Source organism: Phoenix dactylifera, chromosome 2, assembly GCF_051530095.1.
Source record: "Phoenix dactylifera cultivar Ajwa chromosome 2, Ajwa_hap1_PhDact_Kaust_v1.1, whole genome shotgun sequence".
NCBI lineage: Eukaryota > Viridiplantae > Streptophyta > Magnoliopsida > Arecales > Arecaceae > Phoenix > Phoenix dactylifera.
In genome coordinates this window covers 55,077,183-55,095,253 of record NC_143191.1, presented here as the reverse complement: position 1 = coordinate 55,095,253, position 18,071 = coordinate 55,077,183, and the positions used below count along the sequence as shown (strand labels likewise).

Genomic DNA, 18,071 nt, shown 5'->3' with positions numbered 1-18,071 from the left:
GACCCAATAGGTCATTCAAGTAGGGTCGGATTCATGTATAAGTCGGACCCAACCCAAAAAATTCAGGTCCAGCTCGGGTTTGGGTCGGGTCTGATTCGGGTCAATCCATCCAAGGCTATTGAACTTGTTTGCAACCTCGCGGCCTGCGGCCTGCGAGCCCAAATAATTTTGCAGATGCAGGTCAGGTCGGATCGGGCCGTAGGATTGAAAATCCAAAATTATCCAAATTTCAAATCGGTCAGGTCGGGTCGGGTCTGAATTTAGTAAACCTAGACCCGACCCAGAAAATTGAATGAGTCTAAATTTTAGGTCCCGACCCGGCCCCATGGGTCCTCCAAAATGGGTCGGGTCAGGTCACGAGTCAACCCGATCCATTTGCAGCCTTACTCCAAGCACTTTCCAAGATTAATATATATATATATATATATATATATATATATATATATATATATATATATATATATATATATATATATATATATATATATATATATATATATATATATATATATATATATTGATTCTTGTTTCCTCGCTAGTCTTTTATATCTATTATCTATAAGAAAACCTTGCAAAGTTATCTTGATTAGGCATCCAGTAGATATTGATGATTAGGTATCTTTGATCAGTTCCTAAAACAAGGAGTCTCAAAGGTAAACAGGATCGATGTCCTAAGCTCACTCTTCATTCATCATGCTGAGCTCGGGCCAAAAACTGTCGAATTGGGTATGGGCTGGATTGAGCATGAATTATAGTAACTTGGAGTAAGCTTGAGACTACATTTAACCTGGCCCAACCCGCTGAATTTGGTATCGCTAGGCACAGACTCCATCATAAAAATAGCATCATCATCAAATGAATAACAACCCAATTATCAGGTCTGACGGTTTTCATATGGTCACATTGATAGATGCATCAAAAGAATTTTTCAATAGATCATAGACATACAACATGTTTTCTCTATCACGTGTTTTCGGATACTAATAGAAAAATCTTGCGGAATGCTTGAAGGAATTGAGAGAATTCTGCTGTTACATGCTCTCACATCAAAGTACAAAATATAGTTTATGTATTCATGAATCCATCTGCTCATGCATTCATGCAAATACATTCTAAAAAAATGTTATTTCTTTCTAATCCTTGTCCATCCAAATGTGGTAATAATACGTCGAACATGATTTCCGCAGTCAAATCCCCAAAACAAATGTGCCCAGAATTCGTTAATGTACTTGCTCGTAGACTCCATACTTTCATTCACATCTTTCCAATGTCTGATACTCCCAAGTATGATACAATGATCTCATAAGATTTTGTCCATGATGCAAACTTTTTACGGCCAAGCAGGTGAAGTAATGAAGTTTGGAACACCATCACCTTGGGGTCATCGATCCTTTCTCTGCACGAGAACAAGAAAGAGGTTTAGTCTTGATTCTGCTAATTAGTAATTGTTGAGTAATGCATCTGAGCAGCCAGTGGTTTTTGGAATTAGTACCATAGAATCTATAATTGGCTGTTGCTAGAATAACAGCAACCAATACAATTGGAGAGAAGCTTCGGATTTCAGCTGACCTGTTGGGCTTGCAAAAATATACAAAAGCTGAAGGAAGGGTGTAAAAACAAACAGCTTGATAGATCTTTGCTTATCATACGGTATTCAAAGTGAAACTAAGATGAGCAGTCATACAGTAGCCAATTAATGTAAGGAATTGCTCTGCATATCATCCGGTCTCAGGCTTTTCTTCTTTCTTACTGCAGTCCCTGGGTCCAAGACCTGCACAAAAAGCTGTAGATCATACAATATGCGCACAAGGATTTCTTGTATTCAATAAAAGAAGGCAGCGAAGAAAAAAAAAAGAAGAAAAAAAAAATTGGTATCAGATATCGTCTCTTGAAAGGAAATGCGAAGAGGATTAGGTATCAGAAGAAAACAAGCGATCAGGTTGGGATATGTACCTGAAAGGACGAGAATGATGTAGAATATCAAATAGGTGCCGAGTAGTATAACTTCCATCCCTCGCTTGCTGAAGCAGCTGCAAAATATGGGGAATAAATTGATGGGCCTGTTTGCCAATTATCTTCCATTCATTGCTCCAGAAAGAGGAAAGAAAGGAGACACGGGTGGAAACCATTTCTGACCTTTTTCTTGTACGGTTGACTGTCGTTGGCCTATACTTGCTGATTGCTTCAACATGAGATGGGTGTTGTTTCATCGGATTGAAGGCCAATCGGGCAGCCCTCGGCGACAGATTTTGTTGGAGAGAGTCAACTTGTGGAGGGAAGGAAAGCATGGTTGCTCTTCACCAGCACCTACTAACCACTCTGGGAGAGAGACTGCTTCTCGATCATCGAGCTGTATGTGCTCCACGGCATTCACACCCTCCACAACCTTCAATTCCTCACAATCATAAACGTCTAAGTGTTTGAGTCTAGGAAAGTTGGACGCTCTCTCCAAACTCGAGTTGCTATACAAGATCAATTCTGTAAGAGAGGGGAGGTTTTGTATTTCTCTCAGGCTGTGGGCCCTTCTAATTCGTAACTCCTTCAGTGCGGTGGCATGACAGAGGAGGCTCTCTGGAAGAGACCTCAACTTCGGACAATTATAAATATGTAATTCCTTAAGAGAAGGTAGCAACGGTGTTGTCTGGTTGTCCTCCTCCTCCAACCGCCACCACCATTCTTCCCAATTAGTCATGTTTTCAAATCCAAGTTCCTCTAGTTTGGGGAAGCAAGAGTCTGTTTTTCTTCCACCAGCACTAGCACCCGCCAGCACCAAGAATTCAGGCCCGATGCTCGTGACTTCAGAAGCACCTTTAATCCATAGGCAATCTAGTTGGGGCAGCATTCCCAAGGATGGAAGTTGTTGGCATAGAGCAAAATCCTGCAGATCCAGCCTTCGTAGGTTGTGGAGTGATGACGAGGAGGGTGTCATCATCCAGCTGGGAAACTCACGGCCGAAGTAGCCATTGATTTCAAGATGTTGAAGGCATGGCGGTGGGCAGAGTTCCTCGAAGACCTCCCCTATTCTCTTGATATCTTCCTCCTCGTAATCATTTGCATGAGGCTGCTGCACATCAGAAGATCTGCTCGGTAGCGTGCAACACAAATCTAGGTAGATAAGATGGGGCTTGGCTTGAAGTGCAGCGACTTTTGCTTCAGCCTTGTCTGATACCCTCTCCAAGTTTACTATTGTCAAACTTCGGAGTTGGGACAGGGATTTCAACTCCTCCAAGGTGCAGAATCTCCCATGTTGATGTCCCTTGTGCTCTTGCTCCTGCTCCGTGTCATCTTCTCCCACTCTAGATCTGCAGCCCTCACTACCACTCACCACAAATCCCAATAATTCACTTAGTTGTTTCAGTCTCCCTATTCCCTTAGGGAGACCATCAAGTGGCGCACCCACGACGTTTAGAATCCTTAGATTGATTAACCCCACGACACCATTAGGGAGGTTGTGCAAATATTTACAATTCGGGAGGGGCAGGAATTGGAGATTTCTAAGATTTCCTATGCTCTCTGGTATCTCTCTTATTGGAGTCGCATCGAGATCAAGACGTCTAAGGTGCACAAGATCTCCCAAGGAAGTTGGGAGATTGCAAATGGCAGTTTCACTTAAGTTCAGGACCCTTAAACTCCTCAGCTTTTTGAAGAGATCTTCTGGAAGATCCCGAATAAGTGGGGAATAAAAGAATGACAAGGTTCTCAAGGACGTCTGTTCCATTATAAAGTCTGGTATGGTTTCTAATTTTCTATCTACAATCGATAAACGGCGTAATTTTATCGATGCTGATGAGGAAGAGGAGGACGTGATCTTTTTTTCAAATGCTCGTGCATCTCCGACGAAGCACTCATCCCCTGCTATATGTTGAGCTAGAGATCGCAGGAGGTCATGCATCCTGCAAGCTAATAGATCATAATATCCAGGATCTGGCTGTAGGAGGTTCCTTTGCACCAACTCCTTCCAATATCCTTCCGCCACAACTTCCAAGGGCGTATTGTCTTCGGATGTTACAAAGCCCTCTGCAGTACAACTATTAAGAAAAAAACCTCGATAAATTAGGTAGTCCTCGGGAAATAATGAAAAGCAAGTGAAGCACTGCTTGAGAGGAGGTGGTAAATGCAGATAGCTCAAGTACAAAGCACCCATCGCCCCATCCGGAAGCTTAGTAAAAGACCATGCTGAGCTAGAAAGGACCAGTTCCCATTCCGATTGCCTTTTCGCCTTGGTTCGAAGAACCCCTCCAATCGTCCTAAGACCAAGGGGAAGGCCATCACATTTTTCTACAATTCTCATCCCAACATCCTTTAACACATCCCTTTCTCCTTCCTCGTCTTCCTCAAACACCATCTTGCAAATTAATGACCAACCATCCTCTCGAGACAACTTATCCACTATATGAGTTTGTATAGCACCCATCTGTTGAGCAATATTTATATTTCTAGTTGTTATTAAAATTCTACTACCTGCCAGACCACTCTGCAAAGGATTTCTCAATAGCTTATCCCATATTTGTGCATCCCAAACATCATCCAAGACTGCAAACAATTTTTTGTTCCTAAGTAATTCGCTAAGCATGGGTTCAAGCACTTCCTTCTCTTTAGCATGTCCAGGATCACCACCAGCTTGTTGTACGATGGATCTCAGTAAATCAGACTCTGAGAACTCTTGGGACACGCACAACCAAATCCGTGGCATTTGGTTGAAGTTGTCCCGAAGCTTTTCATCATTGTAAATTTTTTGAGCAAGAGTAGTTTTGCCTATCCCACCCATGCCGACAATAGCAAAGACTGGAATTTTTTTCTTATATTCTTTGGTCAACAGGTCCACCAACCTCCTTGTATCATCCTCAATTTTCTCTCCCACAAGATGAGGTTCAACAAGTACAGGAGATGTCTTGCGACTTATTCTACTTTTACAGCGGTCATCATGGGGAGCAGGTGTAAGATGGAGGTCAGCTTTGTCCTTGGCAAGTTCATCAAGCCTAAGGTTGAGATCCCTAATTCTATTGCCAATCTCATGACGGAATCCAACTTTGTGCAAGCAAGCAAAGGGAGGGTTGCAACAACGTACCCACTCAGCACAACGAGATGAGGATGAGTTTGAGCTGAGAAGCTTCTCACCCTCGATCCGGCATTCATCGATGATGTCGTCTGCATCGTACATGAGATCTCGTAACTCGTTGAGCCAAAGGTTGATGCCTTCGTCGTCGAAGCGTCTATTCTCTGCATCAGCGAGACCGACCCGCATCCTCTTCAGCCTCCTATGGAGCTTCTTGATTTCATCAGGCACACCCAAGATCTTGGCCGCCTCTTCCTTTCCATAGGTTAATAGCATCTCACATAATTTGGAGACGAAGGCATCTGCGATCATGGCCATCTTTTGTTTCTCCAAGTGCAAGATGATGGGAGGATGGAGAGCTGGAAATGGTAGGGTACTGCTTGCGCTCTCCAAAAAGACAACTATTTAATGACCGCTAATACCCCTCTACCCTCCTAAACACGACATGCGATATGGAAGAGCTATTTCCATTATTTTACTCCGAAGATGCCATGAACTAATATATGACGTATTGAGGGGGTCTGCCCTTACTTTATGTGGGAACTGTCATTTATCTTTTTTTTTTTTTTTTTAATTTTTGGTTTGGTGTAATAGCATTTATAGTGGGATTAGCATGGTCCATCGCCTATTTATTTTCTTTCATTTTTGATTTTAGTGTAAGAAGTGGACCATTGAAGGCCTTAATGCAGCTCGGTCATGCATGCCGGTGCCAAAAATACGGAGGACGGACATCCGAACGCAAGCTTTCATGTATCTCAATGCATAATCTAAGGGCCTAAGCTGCATTGGGTCATGAAAATGGTTCCATGCATGACCGTTGGACCCAACCCTTGTCCTCTGATGTAAGAGCGTCATCAATGAGATAGGTATGGCTGTTCATTTGCAATGCACCTGCTAGTTTCCTTGGCCAAAGTTTTAGTTTGGCATAATATATATCATTATCAATAGGATAAGAATGATTTATTTTATTCTGGAGTTGTCAATCTCTGCCTTCTCTTTGTTTATTATTTTTTAGTTGGTGCAATAGCATCATCTATGAAGTACACTTTCTTTTGAAAAATTCAAAGTTTTGGTCTATTTCTGTGGTTTGTTTTAAATATTATTATTATTGTTGCTATTGTTAGAATAAGCTTGAGATGCAAGGTAAGGTTCCAACAACCTTGACTCCTCCATTCATTAAAATTATTACATTGTATTACAGTAGAAACACCGGCATTATTTCTGTACTTTAGTATTATATTGAAAATGAGAAGACAGCTGTTGCCAATACTAATAATATATATAAAAAATACTAGGTGCTAGTTGGTTGTCACAGGTCGTTGGTTATTAGTAGCTAAAAGTTTATCCTACTTTTAAAATATAATCATGATATTATTTAATAATATTTTAAATTAAATTATGGAGGTTTGAAATTTTTGAAAAATATTATTATGACCAAAAAAAAATGGAAACGAAGGCTTCCAAATTATTCCAAATACAGAAATTCTAAACTCTTCGATATGCTGCTAGAGGTGAAAGTGGATTGGATAATATCTGAGAATCCGACCAATATCAATATTTGTATTCATATCCATTAAAGAGAAATAGATATGGATATGGACAAACAACTATCCAATCTTTATTTGAATATCCGATTCTATTTATAATCCTATTTAATTTTATATAGCACTTATTTATTTTTAAAAAATAAATAAAATACTATTATTTTGATTCATCATTATTTAGTAATACTTTGATTTTTTGGTCATAAAGTTTAGTTATCTGATTTATATTTGTATCCATACCTATAATTTTGGTATTCAATTCGTATTCGTATTTATTTAAAATAAATATTAATTTAAATTTTTTAATCTAATTAATATTAATATTTATATTATATTTATTAAATAAAATAAATATAGATGTATTAGTATCCGGTCCGACTGGTTCGCGTGTAGTGGTGGAAACAAGAATACTGTACCCGAAAAATATATTAAAGAATGTGGAAATTTTGCAACTTGCTCATGGATATTGCTGTTAGGCGGCGGAAGAATACTGTACCCGAAAAATATATTAAAGAATGTGGAAATTTTGCAACTTGCTCATGGATATTGCTGTTAGGCGGCGGAAGAATACTGTACCCAAAAAATTATATTAAAAAATGAGAAAATTTCACACTTGCTCATGGATACAGCTGTTGTGACTTGACTAAAAAAGGAAAAATACAAAGGACAAGTTGGTTTTGAAGCTAAGTGGACCATCGAAGGCGTTGATGCACGTTGGTTATGTGTGCTGGTGCCAAATGTATGGTCATGATCTATGCACATAGCACATCCGAACGAAAGTTTTCATGTATCTCAATGCATGGTCCAAGAGCCTAAGCTGCATAGGGTCATCAAAATGGTCCCAATTTAGGGGTGCAAATGGGTCGGGTCGGGTCGGGTCCTAGGTGACCCCGATCCGATCCGGTTTTTTGTTCGGGTCCCAATTTTGGACCTGGACCCGACCCGGTTGAAGATCGGGTTGGGTCGGGTCGGGTCCGAGTCGGGTTCGGGTCGGGTTCGGGTCTGATTCGGATCGGGTTCGGGTCCGATCGGGTCTAATTTTTTTGTGCTTTTGGAAAAAAATTTGGGCAAATCTAATTTGGTCGTATCATAATTATGAGGTGCTGGGTGACCCATGACTTGAAAGACTTGCAATTGAGCTCCAGTCAGAACAGATGACCCATGACTTACTAACTAAGTCGGTCTACAAGCCAAAATTCATATCACACTATTTTTTATCTGTATGACTGATTGGACGGAACTCGGTGTCTCCCAGCTCCCCTCTCACGAGGACAAAAAAAATCCCAGACCTTCTTCCAAAATCCAATTCCATTACAGAAAACTGGCACATGACCCATATTCAGTTGCAGTGTTCCCTCACTTTCTCCCTTCAAAGTTCAAAAGTTAAAAGAAACAAAAACCAAAAAACAGAAGGAAAAAAAAAAAAAAAAGGCAGCTACCGAGACACCAGAGGTCTCAACAGTGTAATAGATCGAGAGAGAATCCTGACGGGCCGACGTTCCTTTGGATTCTGTGAACCTATGCTTGTTGCTAACTTGCTATCCTCCCACACTGACCAACAGTACCACAACCCACGCCAAAAAAAAAAAGAAAAAGAAAAAGAAAAGACTTTCTTTTGCTTTTCCTCTCTCTTTCTCTCTTCGGGTCCATTCGGGTCGGGTCGGGTCCGTTTGGTAAACCCAGACCCGATCCAGAAAATGATTCGGGTCCAATTTTAGGACCCGACCCGGACCCGCGGGTCCTAAAATTCGGGTCGGGTCGGGTCTACGCGGGTCGGGTCGGATCGGGTCACGGGTCGACCCGACCCATTTGCAGCCTTAGGTCCCATGCATGATAGCTGAACCCAATCCTTATCCTTTGATGTAAGGGCGTCATCAATGAGATAAGCATGAATAAGACTCATAGAAATGAGTGGATGTGGTAGGTGGCATGCTTGCACACCATGCAGGATATTATTTTTTCTCTGACCGAGTCTTTTTCTACTCTGTAGAAGTAGAAGATAGCTGTGTGCACCATGCTAATCGCAGACTCCACCTCAATAATTGCAACATGCAAATTTTTTTTATTAAAAATCTTACACCTTGCTTCTGTTATCATGTGGGTTTCTGTTATATTTTACTCTTCCTCGATATAACTCTTTGTTGATATAACGCCTTTTTATTAACTCAATGACATCTGAATGGGCCCTCCCTCTCCTTTTTTTTTTTTTTTTTTTTTTTTGTTCCCAAAAAGAAAAGAGTGAAATTACGAACGTGTTTGGACACCTAAGCTGTTGGTTCCATCTCCCTTCCAAGTTCCCACATTAGTTTTAGCTTTCTAGTCTACTGAAATGATAATAATAATACATTCTAGTGGCATAAAAAAATGTTTGATTACCACTAGAACATAACAAAATGAAACAATCTATTCTTTTTTGCTGTGGGATGAAACAATCTATTGGGCTCTTAAAAAATTAGAAGAACCAGGTCTCCCACCTGCTTTGACAAAAACATTTTAAAATAGAAGAAATGAACTGATTTGTTGAATGACGCCAGCCATAACACAAAAATTAATGCGAAAGAAGAGACATGAAACAAAGATGATAATAGATGCATGTAGGATGTGTGGTATGAATGGGCTTGAGAGTCCTTATTTTTTGAACTGATGTAGAATGGATGTTGTAATTTTGTACTGGGCAGTCACCAGAGTCCTCATGGAACCGATCCAGCAGTTGCTAGTTCTAATGGGAGGCCTTATTGGACTTATTTTTGTTCTTAGGTCGGACCCGTTTCACCATTTCATTGTATCAGTGAAATGTGTAGTAGTATTTCCACCATTTTGCTGAAAAAAGATGATTGGAACTTGTAAATCAATTTTTCCGCGAATTAAAGAAAATTTTAATTCGATGCCTTAGCGGCTTAAAGAACCGAGTACATGTTTTTTGGACCAATTTTAACCATTATACTCAGATGCGAAATCACTTCCTGAGAAGCAAGATGTTTGCTCGCCAAAACACTCAGGCTGCTGGTGTTATAAATTAAACAGTCCAAAGTGTTTTGTTGTAAGCAATTACATTTCTCTTGGCACATAAGGTTTTGATTAAGAACTAATTTACCTTTCAACTTGGAGCATCTCTATTTTCCATCAGCCGGTGAAGAGTGACATTATGGGGTGAGCCATAATTAAAGCAAGGTTCCACCTAAATTTGGCAAATTCATCATGAAACTACAAAGCTGCAGATAAATACAACAGTCGCCTAATTAGCGGTGCTACTTTGTTGCCATGGATTACCATTTGCCAATAGTTTTTTATTTTAGTGAAATGACCCAAATGATATATTGCATTTATTATTCGAACAAAGTCAAGGAAGAAAGGATAATCTCTAGGATGATGGCCATCCAACCACATGCATGGCTTAAAATATCTAATAATGTATGCCTTTGACATTGCACAACTCTGATGCTAAGATCTTCGGCAGGGTAAAGGCTAGATTTCTGCCCAAAGTAGCAATGGATACTAAGAAATTATACGGAAGGTAGCAGACAAAGCTCCTCGAAGACCTCCTGATTTTCTTAATCCCATCCTCTTTGTAATATATTCAAGGCTGCACGTTGCGGTCGGTTGGTAGTGTGAAATGCTAACTTTAGTATTCAATATGTATGTTGGTTAGAAGGGCCATAGCTTTTGCTCCAAACTTGTATGTAGAAAAAAAGAATATGTGTAAAAGAAATATTGTGGAGAACTTTTTTTACCTACCTCATGAGGTAGTCATCATGCATGTTTATAGTTGAGAATGTACAAAAGATTACAACTAGGATGATACAAAGATAGAAAAAAATAACAAATGGATCCTTAGGATCAATTCTAAATTTATGCTATTCGAACTTCAAAATTCAGAATTCAAAATTTAAAATTAGAAATTCGTAAAATCATGAATCTTTGATATGTGGCTTGATATGGGGCTGAGATGAAGATACTGCCAATATTGTGAAATATCTTTTTATGATGGAACTTAATGAAGCCCAATAAGTCAAAGTCCATTTGGGATTTATAGGTTTTCGACTGATGACCCTGCATGTAGGCTCTCATGCAACTTGGTTGGCTGTGCCATGCACGATATGGACATGTGCATGGCTAACCTTTTTAGCTATACTCCCATACAATTCAAATTGTAAAATTCAAATGGAGATGCCACACTCCCATTTAATTCAAATTTTAGAATCATAATTCAAGTGTTAGTCATCCTGATTTTACTATTTCATATGTATCGTCAGAGTTGTAGGATATAGTTCACTAATGCATTTCATCTTCACCAACTCTGCTTACATATTTGAATCCTATAAAAAGGGCCAGATGGCAAGTCATCTTGTCTATCCACAATCGGCACTACTCCTCCAACATGCAGAATTTGCTGAGTTATGATGCTTGCTCGGCCATGGCAAATGTAAAAAGCCAAGTTCCGTGGTGTGGGGGCCAAGGCATTTTTCTTTCGAGGGTCCCATGATCCCTGGAGTATTGTAATCTTCAACAAATATTGATGAGATACAAATATGAAAGCCTTTTTCTTTCGAGGGGCCAAGGCACCCTTCTGGATTTACATAATAAGAAGGGAGGGGAGGTGGCTATGATATATAAGAAGAGGAGAAGAGAGCACCGGAAGCCCTTCAAGAGGTTAAGAATCCTTTTTTTTTTTTTGATTTTTGTTTCCTCGCTAGTCTTTTATATCTATTGTCTATAAGAAAAGCTGGCAAAGTTATCTAGATTAGGCATCCAGTAGACATTGATGATTAGGTATCTTTGATCAATTACTAAAACAAGGAGTCTTAAAGTTACCCAGGATCGATGTCCTGAGCTCACTCTTCATTCATCATGCCAAGCTTGGGCCACAAAATGCCGAATTGGGTATCGGCTGGATTAAGCATGGATTATAGTAACTTGGTCTTCATATGGTCACATTGAATAGAATTTTTTCAATAGATTATAGACATACAACATAGTTTCTCCATCAAATTTTTGTTACATAGACAAGCACGATCTCATGTTTTCGAGTACTAATTTGCTTTAGAAAAATCTTGTGGAATGCTTGAAGGAATTGAGAGACTTTTGCTGTTACATGCTCTCACACCAAAAAAAAAAAAGTACAAAAATTGGTTTATATATTCATGAATCAATCTGCTTATGCATTCATGCAAATAAATTAAAAAAATTGTTATTTCTTTCCAAGCAAGTGAATCTACGTCGAACGTGATTTCCGCAGACAAATCCCCAAAACAAATACTCCCAAATACTTCCCACTGAGCTCATAAGATTTGGTCCACGATACTAACTTCTTTCGGCCAAGCAGGTGAAATAATGAAGTTGGGAACACCATCATCTTGCGGGCATCGATCCTTTCTCTGCGCGAGAACAAGAAAGAGGCCTAGTCTTGATTCTCCTAATTAGGACCATCAAGAAATCTCTAACTCATAATTGTCCATTAATGCAATGTTAGCATGTTGGGATTGGGAGGTAACTCCCACCTTATGTAAACCTGTTAGGAAACAAACAACTAGAGCCAAGGCATTCACAAATACCTAGCTGATTAAATTATTAGAAACACAAAAGCAACACCAAATTTTTACCTGGAAAATCTCCCCAATATGGAGAGTAAAAACCACGGGACCGTAGTCCACCCAAAAACTTCCACTATCAACTAATAATGGGTATTATAATCTGTTCTCTCTAGCCAAACTAGAGGCATGTATCAGCACATAATCTTAAGAACAATATTCTTGGCAAACATCAACAATAAGAAAGAAAGATTGAGAAGATCTCACATGAACAGCAGCCACGTTTCTACAGAATCTGACTATGGTAGAAGACTTCAAATGGCGATCACACCGTACAGATTGAAGAACCACGTGTTATGAGCATGCGATACAAATTTCAGCTCGATCGGACCATGGATCGCCTTCCGATCGTCATTTGATCAAGACTGCGCTCTGAATATTAATTCTGCATCTTCTCTGTTGCCTCCCTCTATTTTTAACTCGTGCTGGACAGCTCATGTACCTTGCCTTCTCAACATAAAACATTGCCCTAACGGGCCTCACGTTTTGGGCCAAAAGTAGCCCATATTTGTTGGGCTAAAAGTAATTAACTTAGCCCACATTTGTTGGGCTAAGTCTCCTCCAATATAGGAGGGATAACCCAACATAGCAGCCAATGATTTTCGAGATTAGCACCATAGATGGGTAATTGCTTGTTCCAAGACTCTGCTAGAATGAAAGCTACGTACTGATGCAGTTGGAGAGAAGCCTCTAGAAACAAGGATTTCAGCTTATCCGCTGGACCTGCTAGATCATATAAAAGCAGAAGGGTGAGTGTAAAAACAAGCAACTTGATAGATTTTTTGCTTATCATACGGTATTCAAAGTGGCACTAAGATGAGCAGTCATACAATTGCCAATTAATGTAAGGAATTGCTATGCATGTCATTCGGTCCCAGACTTTTCTTCTTTCTTACTGCAGTCCTTGGGTCGACGTCCTGCACAAAAAGATGCAGATCATGCAATATACACATAAGGATTCCATGTATTCAATAAAAGAAGCAGCCAAGAAAAGAAAAAAAGAAAAAAACTGGTATCAGATATCGTCTCTTGAAAGGACATACGAAGAGGATTAGGTATCAAAGAAAACGAGCGATCAAGTCAGGATATGTACCTGAAAGGACGAGAATGATGCGGAATATCAAATAGTTGGCGAGTAGTATAACATCCATCCCTGGCTTGCTGAAGCAGCTGCAAAACATGAAGAATAAATTAACAGGCTATTTGCCAATTATCTTCCATTCATAGCTACAGAAAGAGGAAAGACAGGAGACACAGAGGTGGAAACCATTTCTGACCTTTTTCTTATACAGTTGATTGTCGTTGGTCCATACTTGCTGATTGCTTCAACATGAGATGGGTGTGGTGTCATCGAATCAAAGGCCAATCGGGTAGCCCTCGGCGACAGATTTTGTTGGAGAGAGTCAACTTGTGGAGGGAAGGGAAGCATGGTTGCTCTTCACCAGTACCTACTAACCACTCTGGGAGAGACTCTGCTTCTCGATCAGGGAGCTGTATGTGCTCGACGGCATCCACACCCTCCACAACCTTCAACTCCTCACAATCATAAACGTCTAGGTGTTTGAGTCCAGAAAAGTTGGATGCTCTCTCCAAACTCGAGTTTTTAATCAAGATCAATTCTACAAGAGAGGGGAGGTTTTGTATTTCTTTCAGGCTGTGGGCACCACAAATATGTAACTCCTTCAGTGCGGTGGCATGACAGAGGAGGCTCTCCGGAAGAGACCTCAACTTCGGACATCCATCAATTTCCAATGACCTGAGAGAAGGTAGCAATGATGTTGTTCGGTTGTCCTCCTCCTCCGACCGCCACCACCATTCTTCCCAATTAGGCATGTCTCTAAATACAAGTCGCTCTAGTTTGGCGAAGTAGGAGGAGAAGCAAGAGTAGTTTATTCTTCCATGCAGCCCTCCTGCACCGGCACTGCCATCTGCTAGCAAGTAGAATTCAGGTCCGATGCTCGTGACTGCAGAAGCACCTGAAATCCGGAGAAAATCTAGTTGTGGTAGCATTCCAAAGAGTGGAAGTTGCTGGCATAGAGCACAATTCTCTAGCTCTAGCCTTCGCAGATTGCGGAGAGATGACGAGGGTGTAATCATCCAGCTAGGAAGCTCACGGCCGAAGTAGCCATCAATTAGAAGCATTTCAAGGCATGGTGGTGGGCGGAGCTCCTCGAAGACCTCCCCTATTCTCTTGATATCTTCCTCATCGTAAGCATTTGTATGAGACTGCTGCACATCAAAAGAGCTGCTCGGTAGTGTGCAATGCAAAAATAGAACTGTGAGATGGGACTTGTCTTCGAGTGCAGCAGCTATTGCTTCGGCCTTGTTCGATACACTTTCCAACTTGTGTATGCCCATTCGCCGGATTTGGGAAAGGGATTTCAACTCTTCCAAGGTGCAGAACCTCCCGTGTTGATGTCCCTTGAGCTCCTGCTCCCTGTCATCTCCTCCTACTCCAGATCTGCGGCCCTCCCTACCATTCACCACAAATCCCCCAAGTGAGTGTAGTTTTTGCAGTCTCCCTATTCCCAAAGGCAGACCAACAAGTGGTGCACCTTTGACGTGTAGAAGCCTTAGGTTGGTTAACCCCACAACACCATCAGGGAGGTTGTGCAAATATTTACAATCCTAGAGAATCAGGAATTGCAGATTTCTAAGATTCCTTATGCTCTCCGGTATCTCTCTTATTTTAGTATAAGAGATTTGAAGACTTCTAAGGTGCACAAGATCTCCCAAGGAAGTTGGTAGATTGTTAATGTCCATTCCACTTAACCTGAGGACCCTTAAACTCCTCAGCTTTCTGAAGAGATTTTCTGGAAGATCACGAATAAGTGGGGTATGGAAGAATGATAGGTTCCTCAAGGATGTCTGTTCCATTATAAAATCTGGTATGGTTTTTAATTTTCCATCTACAATTGATAAACGGCGTAATTTTATCGATGATGATGATGAGGAGGAGGACAGGATCTTGTTTTCAAATGCTCGTGCATCTCCGACGAAGCACTCATCCCCTGCTATCTGCTGAGCTAGAGATCGCAGGAGATCATGTGTCCTGCAAGTCCCGCAAACTAATTGATCATACCACATCGGATGTAGATGTAAGAGGTTCCTTTGCACCAACTCCTTCCAATATCCTTCCGCCACATCTTCCAAGGGCGTATTGTCTTCGGATGTTACAAAGCCCTCTGCAATACAACTGTTGACAAAAAGATATTGAGGAATTTGGTAGTCCTCGGGAAATAATGAAAGGCTAGTGAAGCACTGCTTGAGAGGAGGTGGTAAATGCAAATAGCTCAAGTACAAAGCACCCATCACCCTATCCGGAAGCTTAGTAAAAGACCATGCAGAGCTAGAAAGGACCTCCTCCCATTCCGATTGCCTTTTTGCCTTGGTTCGAAGTACCCCTCCAATCGTCCTAAGAGCAAGGGGAAGGCCATCACATTTCTCTACAATTTTCATCCCTATATCACTTAAGTCGTGCATATCTCCTTCCTCGTCTTCCTCAAACACCATCTTACAAATTAATGACCAACCATCCTCTCGAGACAACTTCTCCACCATGTGACTGTATATTGCACCCATCTGTTTTGCAATGTTTATGTTTCTAGTTGTTATCAAAATTCTACTATCTGTTGAACCACTCTGCAAGGGATTTCTCAATAGCTGATCCCATACCTGCGCATCCCAAACATCATCTAAGACTACAAAGAATTTTTTGTTCCTAAGTAATTCGCTAAGCATAGGTTCAAGCACTTCCTTTTCCTCAGCATCTCTAGGATTACCTCCAGCTTGCTTTATGATAGATCTCAGCAAACTGGACTCTGAGAACTCTTGGGACACGCACAACCAAATCCGTGGCATTTGGTTGAAGTTGTCCCGAAGCTTCTCGTCATTGTAAATTTTCTGAGCAAGCGTAGTTTTGCCTATCCCACCCATGCCGACAATAGCAAAGATTGGGATTTTTTTCTTATTTGCTTTTGTCAACAGGTCCACCAACCTCGTTGTATCATTCTCAATTTTCTCTCCAACAAGATCAGGTTCAACAAGTACAGGAGATGTCTTGGGGCTAATTCTACTCTTATAGCCGTCATCACGAGGAGCAGGTGTAAGATGGAGGTCACCTTTGTCCTTGGCAAGTTCATCAAGCCTAAGGTTGAGATCTCTAATTCTTTTGCCAATCTTACGACGGAATCCAACTTTGTACAAACAAGCAATCGGAGGATAGCAACAACGTACCAGCTCAATACAACGAAATGAGGATGAGTTTGAGCTGAAAAGTTTTCCGCCCTCGATCCAGCATTCATCGATGATGTCGTCTGCATCGTACATAAGATCTCGCAGCTCGATCAGCCAACGGTTGATGGGTTGGTTGTCGAAACGTTTGTTCTCTGCATCACCAAGAACATCATGTATCCTCTCCAACCTCCTATGGAGCTTTTTGATTTCGTTGGGCAAACCCAATATCTTAACGGCCTCTCCGTTTGCATAGGTTAACAGCATCCAACACAATTTTGAGACGAAGGCATCCGGGATCATGGCCATCTTTTGTTCCCCAAGTTACAGGACTATGTGAAAACAGAGAGAGGGGAATGGTAGGTTACTCCTTGAACTCTCCACGTACAGAGACGACTATTTAATAAGTGTTACTGTGCTAGTGCCCCTCTACTTACGCATGGTGGCTCTATTTTCTTCGTTGGACCCAATCCTTCTCCTTTGATGTAAGAGCGTCATAAATAATAAGATAGACATGACTGCTATTTCCAATGGACCTTCTGGCTTCCCTGGCTTTTGTTTCGTATACGCTACCCGCAATAATAGTGACATTTGTTTGGCCGTTTCTTTGTAGACTGTGATATATGGAAAAATTTCCATAGACCGAGACTTCAATTTCTGATCCATACGTCATATTATGCTATAATTTTCGATGCCTAAGACATATTTTGATTTTTTAAATTCCAACAATATCCCTATATCAATTTTTTGCTACAGTCCCGCTCTAACAGATCACCCATATGAATCCCGTGCTCTTCGGTCATCCGCCGCCGCGTCGGCCTCCCCTATTTCGCCTCTCTCCATTCTCTCCTTCCTAGACATGGCCACCAACCTCTCAGAGGTCCACCAGTCCTCGTATTGATATTATGCTTTTTACAATCTTTATCTTAGACCTTCATGATCTTTACGGTACTGTTTTAGGGCTCATATAGCCGTGTCACTTGCCAGGATGCTGGGTTTAGGATGTGACAATATCTCTATATTAATTTTTTTGCTACAGTCCTGCTCCAACAGTTCACCTATACAACTCTCGTACTCTACCATCGTCCGCCGCCACGTCCGCCTCCCCTCTCTCCATTCTTTTCTTCGTAGGCATGGCCACCAACCTCTCCGAGGTCCACCAGTCCTCGTGCCGATATTATGCTATAATTTTCAATCGCTGAGCCATATTTGGATTTTTAAAATCTCTAAGACATACCCTATATTGGTTCCCGTCCTTGATTTAAAACCATTATTGGGGGCTATTAGTTCCCGTCCTCCGCCGCCGAAGTGCAGTCCCACTCCACCAAATCACCCATGCAGATCCAGTCCTCTACCTCCCTCGATCCTTCCTCTCCTTCACGGACATACCTACTAACCTCTCCAAGCTTCACCAGTCCCCATGCCTACATGATCAAGATTGGCCTCGTCCGCTCTCCGGCTGTCGTCGCTTGACTTCTCTCCCCGTCCCCACCTCCTTCGCCTGGAACTCTATGATCCGAGCCTACACCCGTGCATGGGACCTAGTGTTCGCCCTCCAGCTCTTCTATCGGATGCTTCCTCTACAAGGCTTGCGCAGCCCTTCCTTATCTTCTTGAAGCCTTCCATATCCACGCCCGAATCCTCAAAACC

The 18,071-nt window shown here is 41.3% G+C and overlaps 2 protein-coding genes across 12 annotated transcripts; both read right to left on the bottom strand.

Annotated features, from left to right (window-relative positions):
- Positions 1-895: 895 nt before the first annotated feature.
- On the bottom strand, positions 896-5,533 carry LOC103715754 (putative disease resistance protein RGA3). Of its 7 annotated transcripts, XM_089929221.1 has the most exons (5): positions 2,137-5,533; positions 1,954-2,030; positions 1,685-1,771; positions 1,493-1,597; positions 896-1,396 (listed from the first exon to the last, which is right to left on the bottom strand). In XM_089929221.1, the coding sequence occupies exon 1, from the start codon at positions 5,372-5,374 to the stop codon at positions 2,207-2,209; it is 3,168 nt and encodes a 1,055-aa protein (XP_089785347.1). In that variant the 5' UTR covers positions 5,375-5,533; the 3' UTR covers positions 896-1,396; positions 1,493-1,597; positions 1,685-1,771; positions 1,954-2,030; positions 2,137-2,206. The 7 variants fall into 7 exon arrangements, with proteins under 7 accessions (XP_089785347.1, XP_089785346.1, XP_089785349.1 ...); XM_089929220.1 differs by having other exon boundaries at positions 1,493-1,771; XM_089929223.1 differs by having other exon boundaries at positions 1,493-1,569; positions 1,685-4,912.
- Positions 5,534-12,193: 6,660 nt separating this feature from the next.
- LOC149768426 (putative disease resistance protein RGA1) lies at positions 12,194-17,209 on the bottom strand. 5 transcript variants are annotated; one of them, XR_016399601.1, is made up of 4 exons: positions 16,425-17,209; positions 13,282-13,358; positions 13,019-13,105; positions 12,194-12,914 (listed from the first exon to the last, which is right to left on the bottom strand). XR_016399601.1 is itself a non-coding variant. In XM_089929229.1 (1 exon), exon 1 carries the CDS (start codon positions 16,728-16,730, stop codon positions 14,817-14,819), a length of 1,914 nt encoding a protein of 637 aa, XP_089785355.1. In that variant the 5' UTR covers positions 16,731-17,192; the 3' UTR covers positions 13,554-14,816. The 5 variants fall into 5 exon arrangements, 1 of the variants encoding a protein (XP_089785355.1); XR_016399600.1 differs by having other exon boundaries at positions 12,194-12,911; positions 16,425-17,207; XR_016399603.1 differs by lacking the exon at positions 16,425-17,209 and adding an exon at positions 13,466-13,532.
- Between the last annotated feature and the right edge of the window lie 862 nt (positions 17,210-18,071).

Coding starts and splice junctions, on each gene's coding strand:
- LOC103715754 (XM_089929220.1), bottom strand. CDS start 5,374: ATGGCCATGATCGCAGATGCCTTCGTCTCCAAATTATGTGAGATGCTA.
- LOC149768426 (XM_089929229.1), bottom strand. CDS start 16,730: ATGGCCATGATCCCGGATGCCTTCGTCTCAAAATTGTGTTGGATGCTG.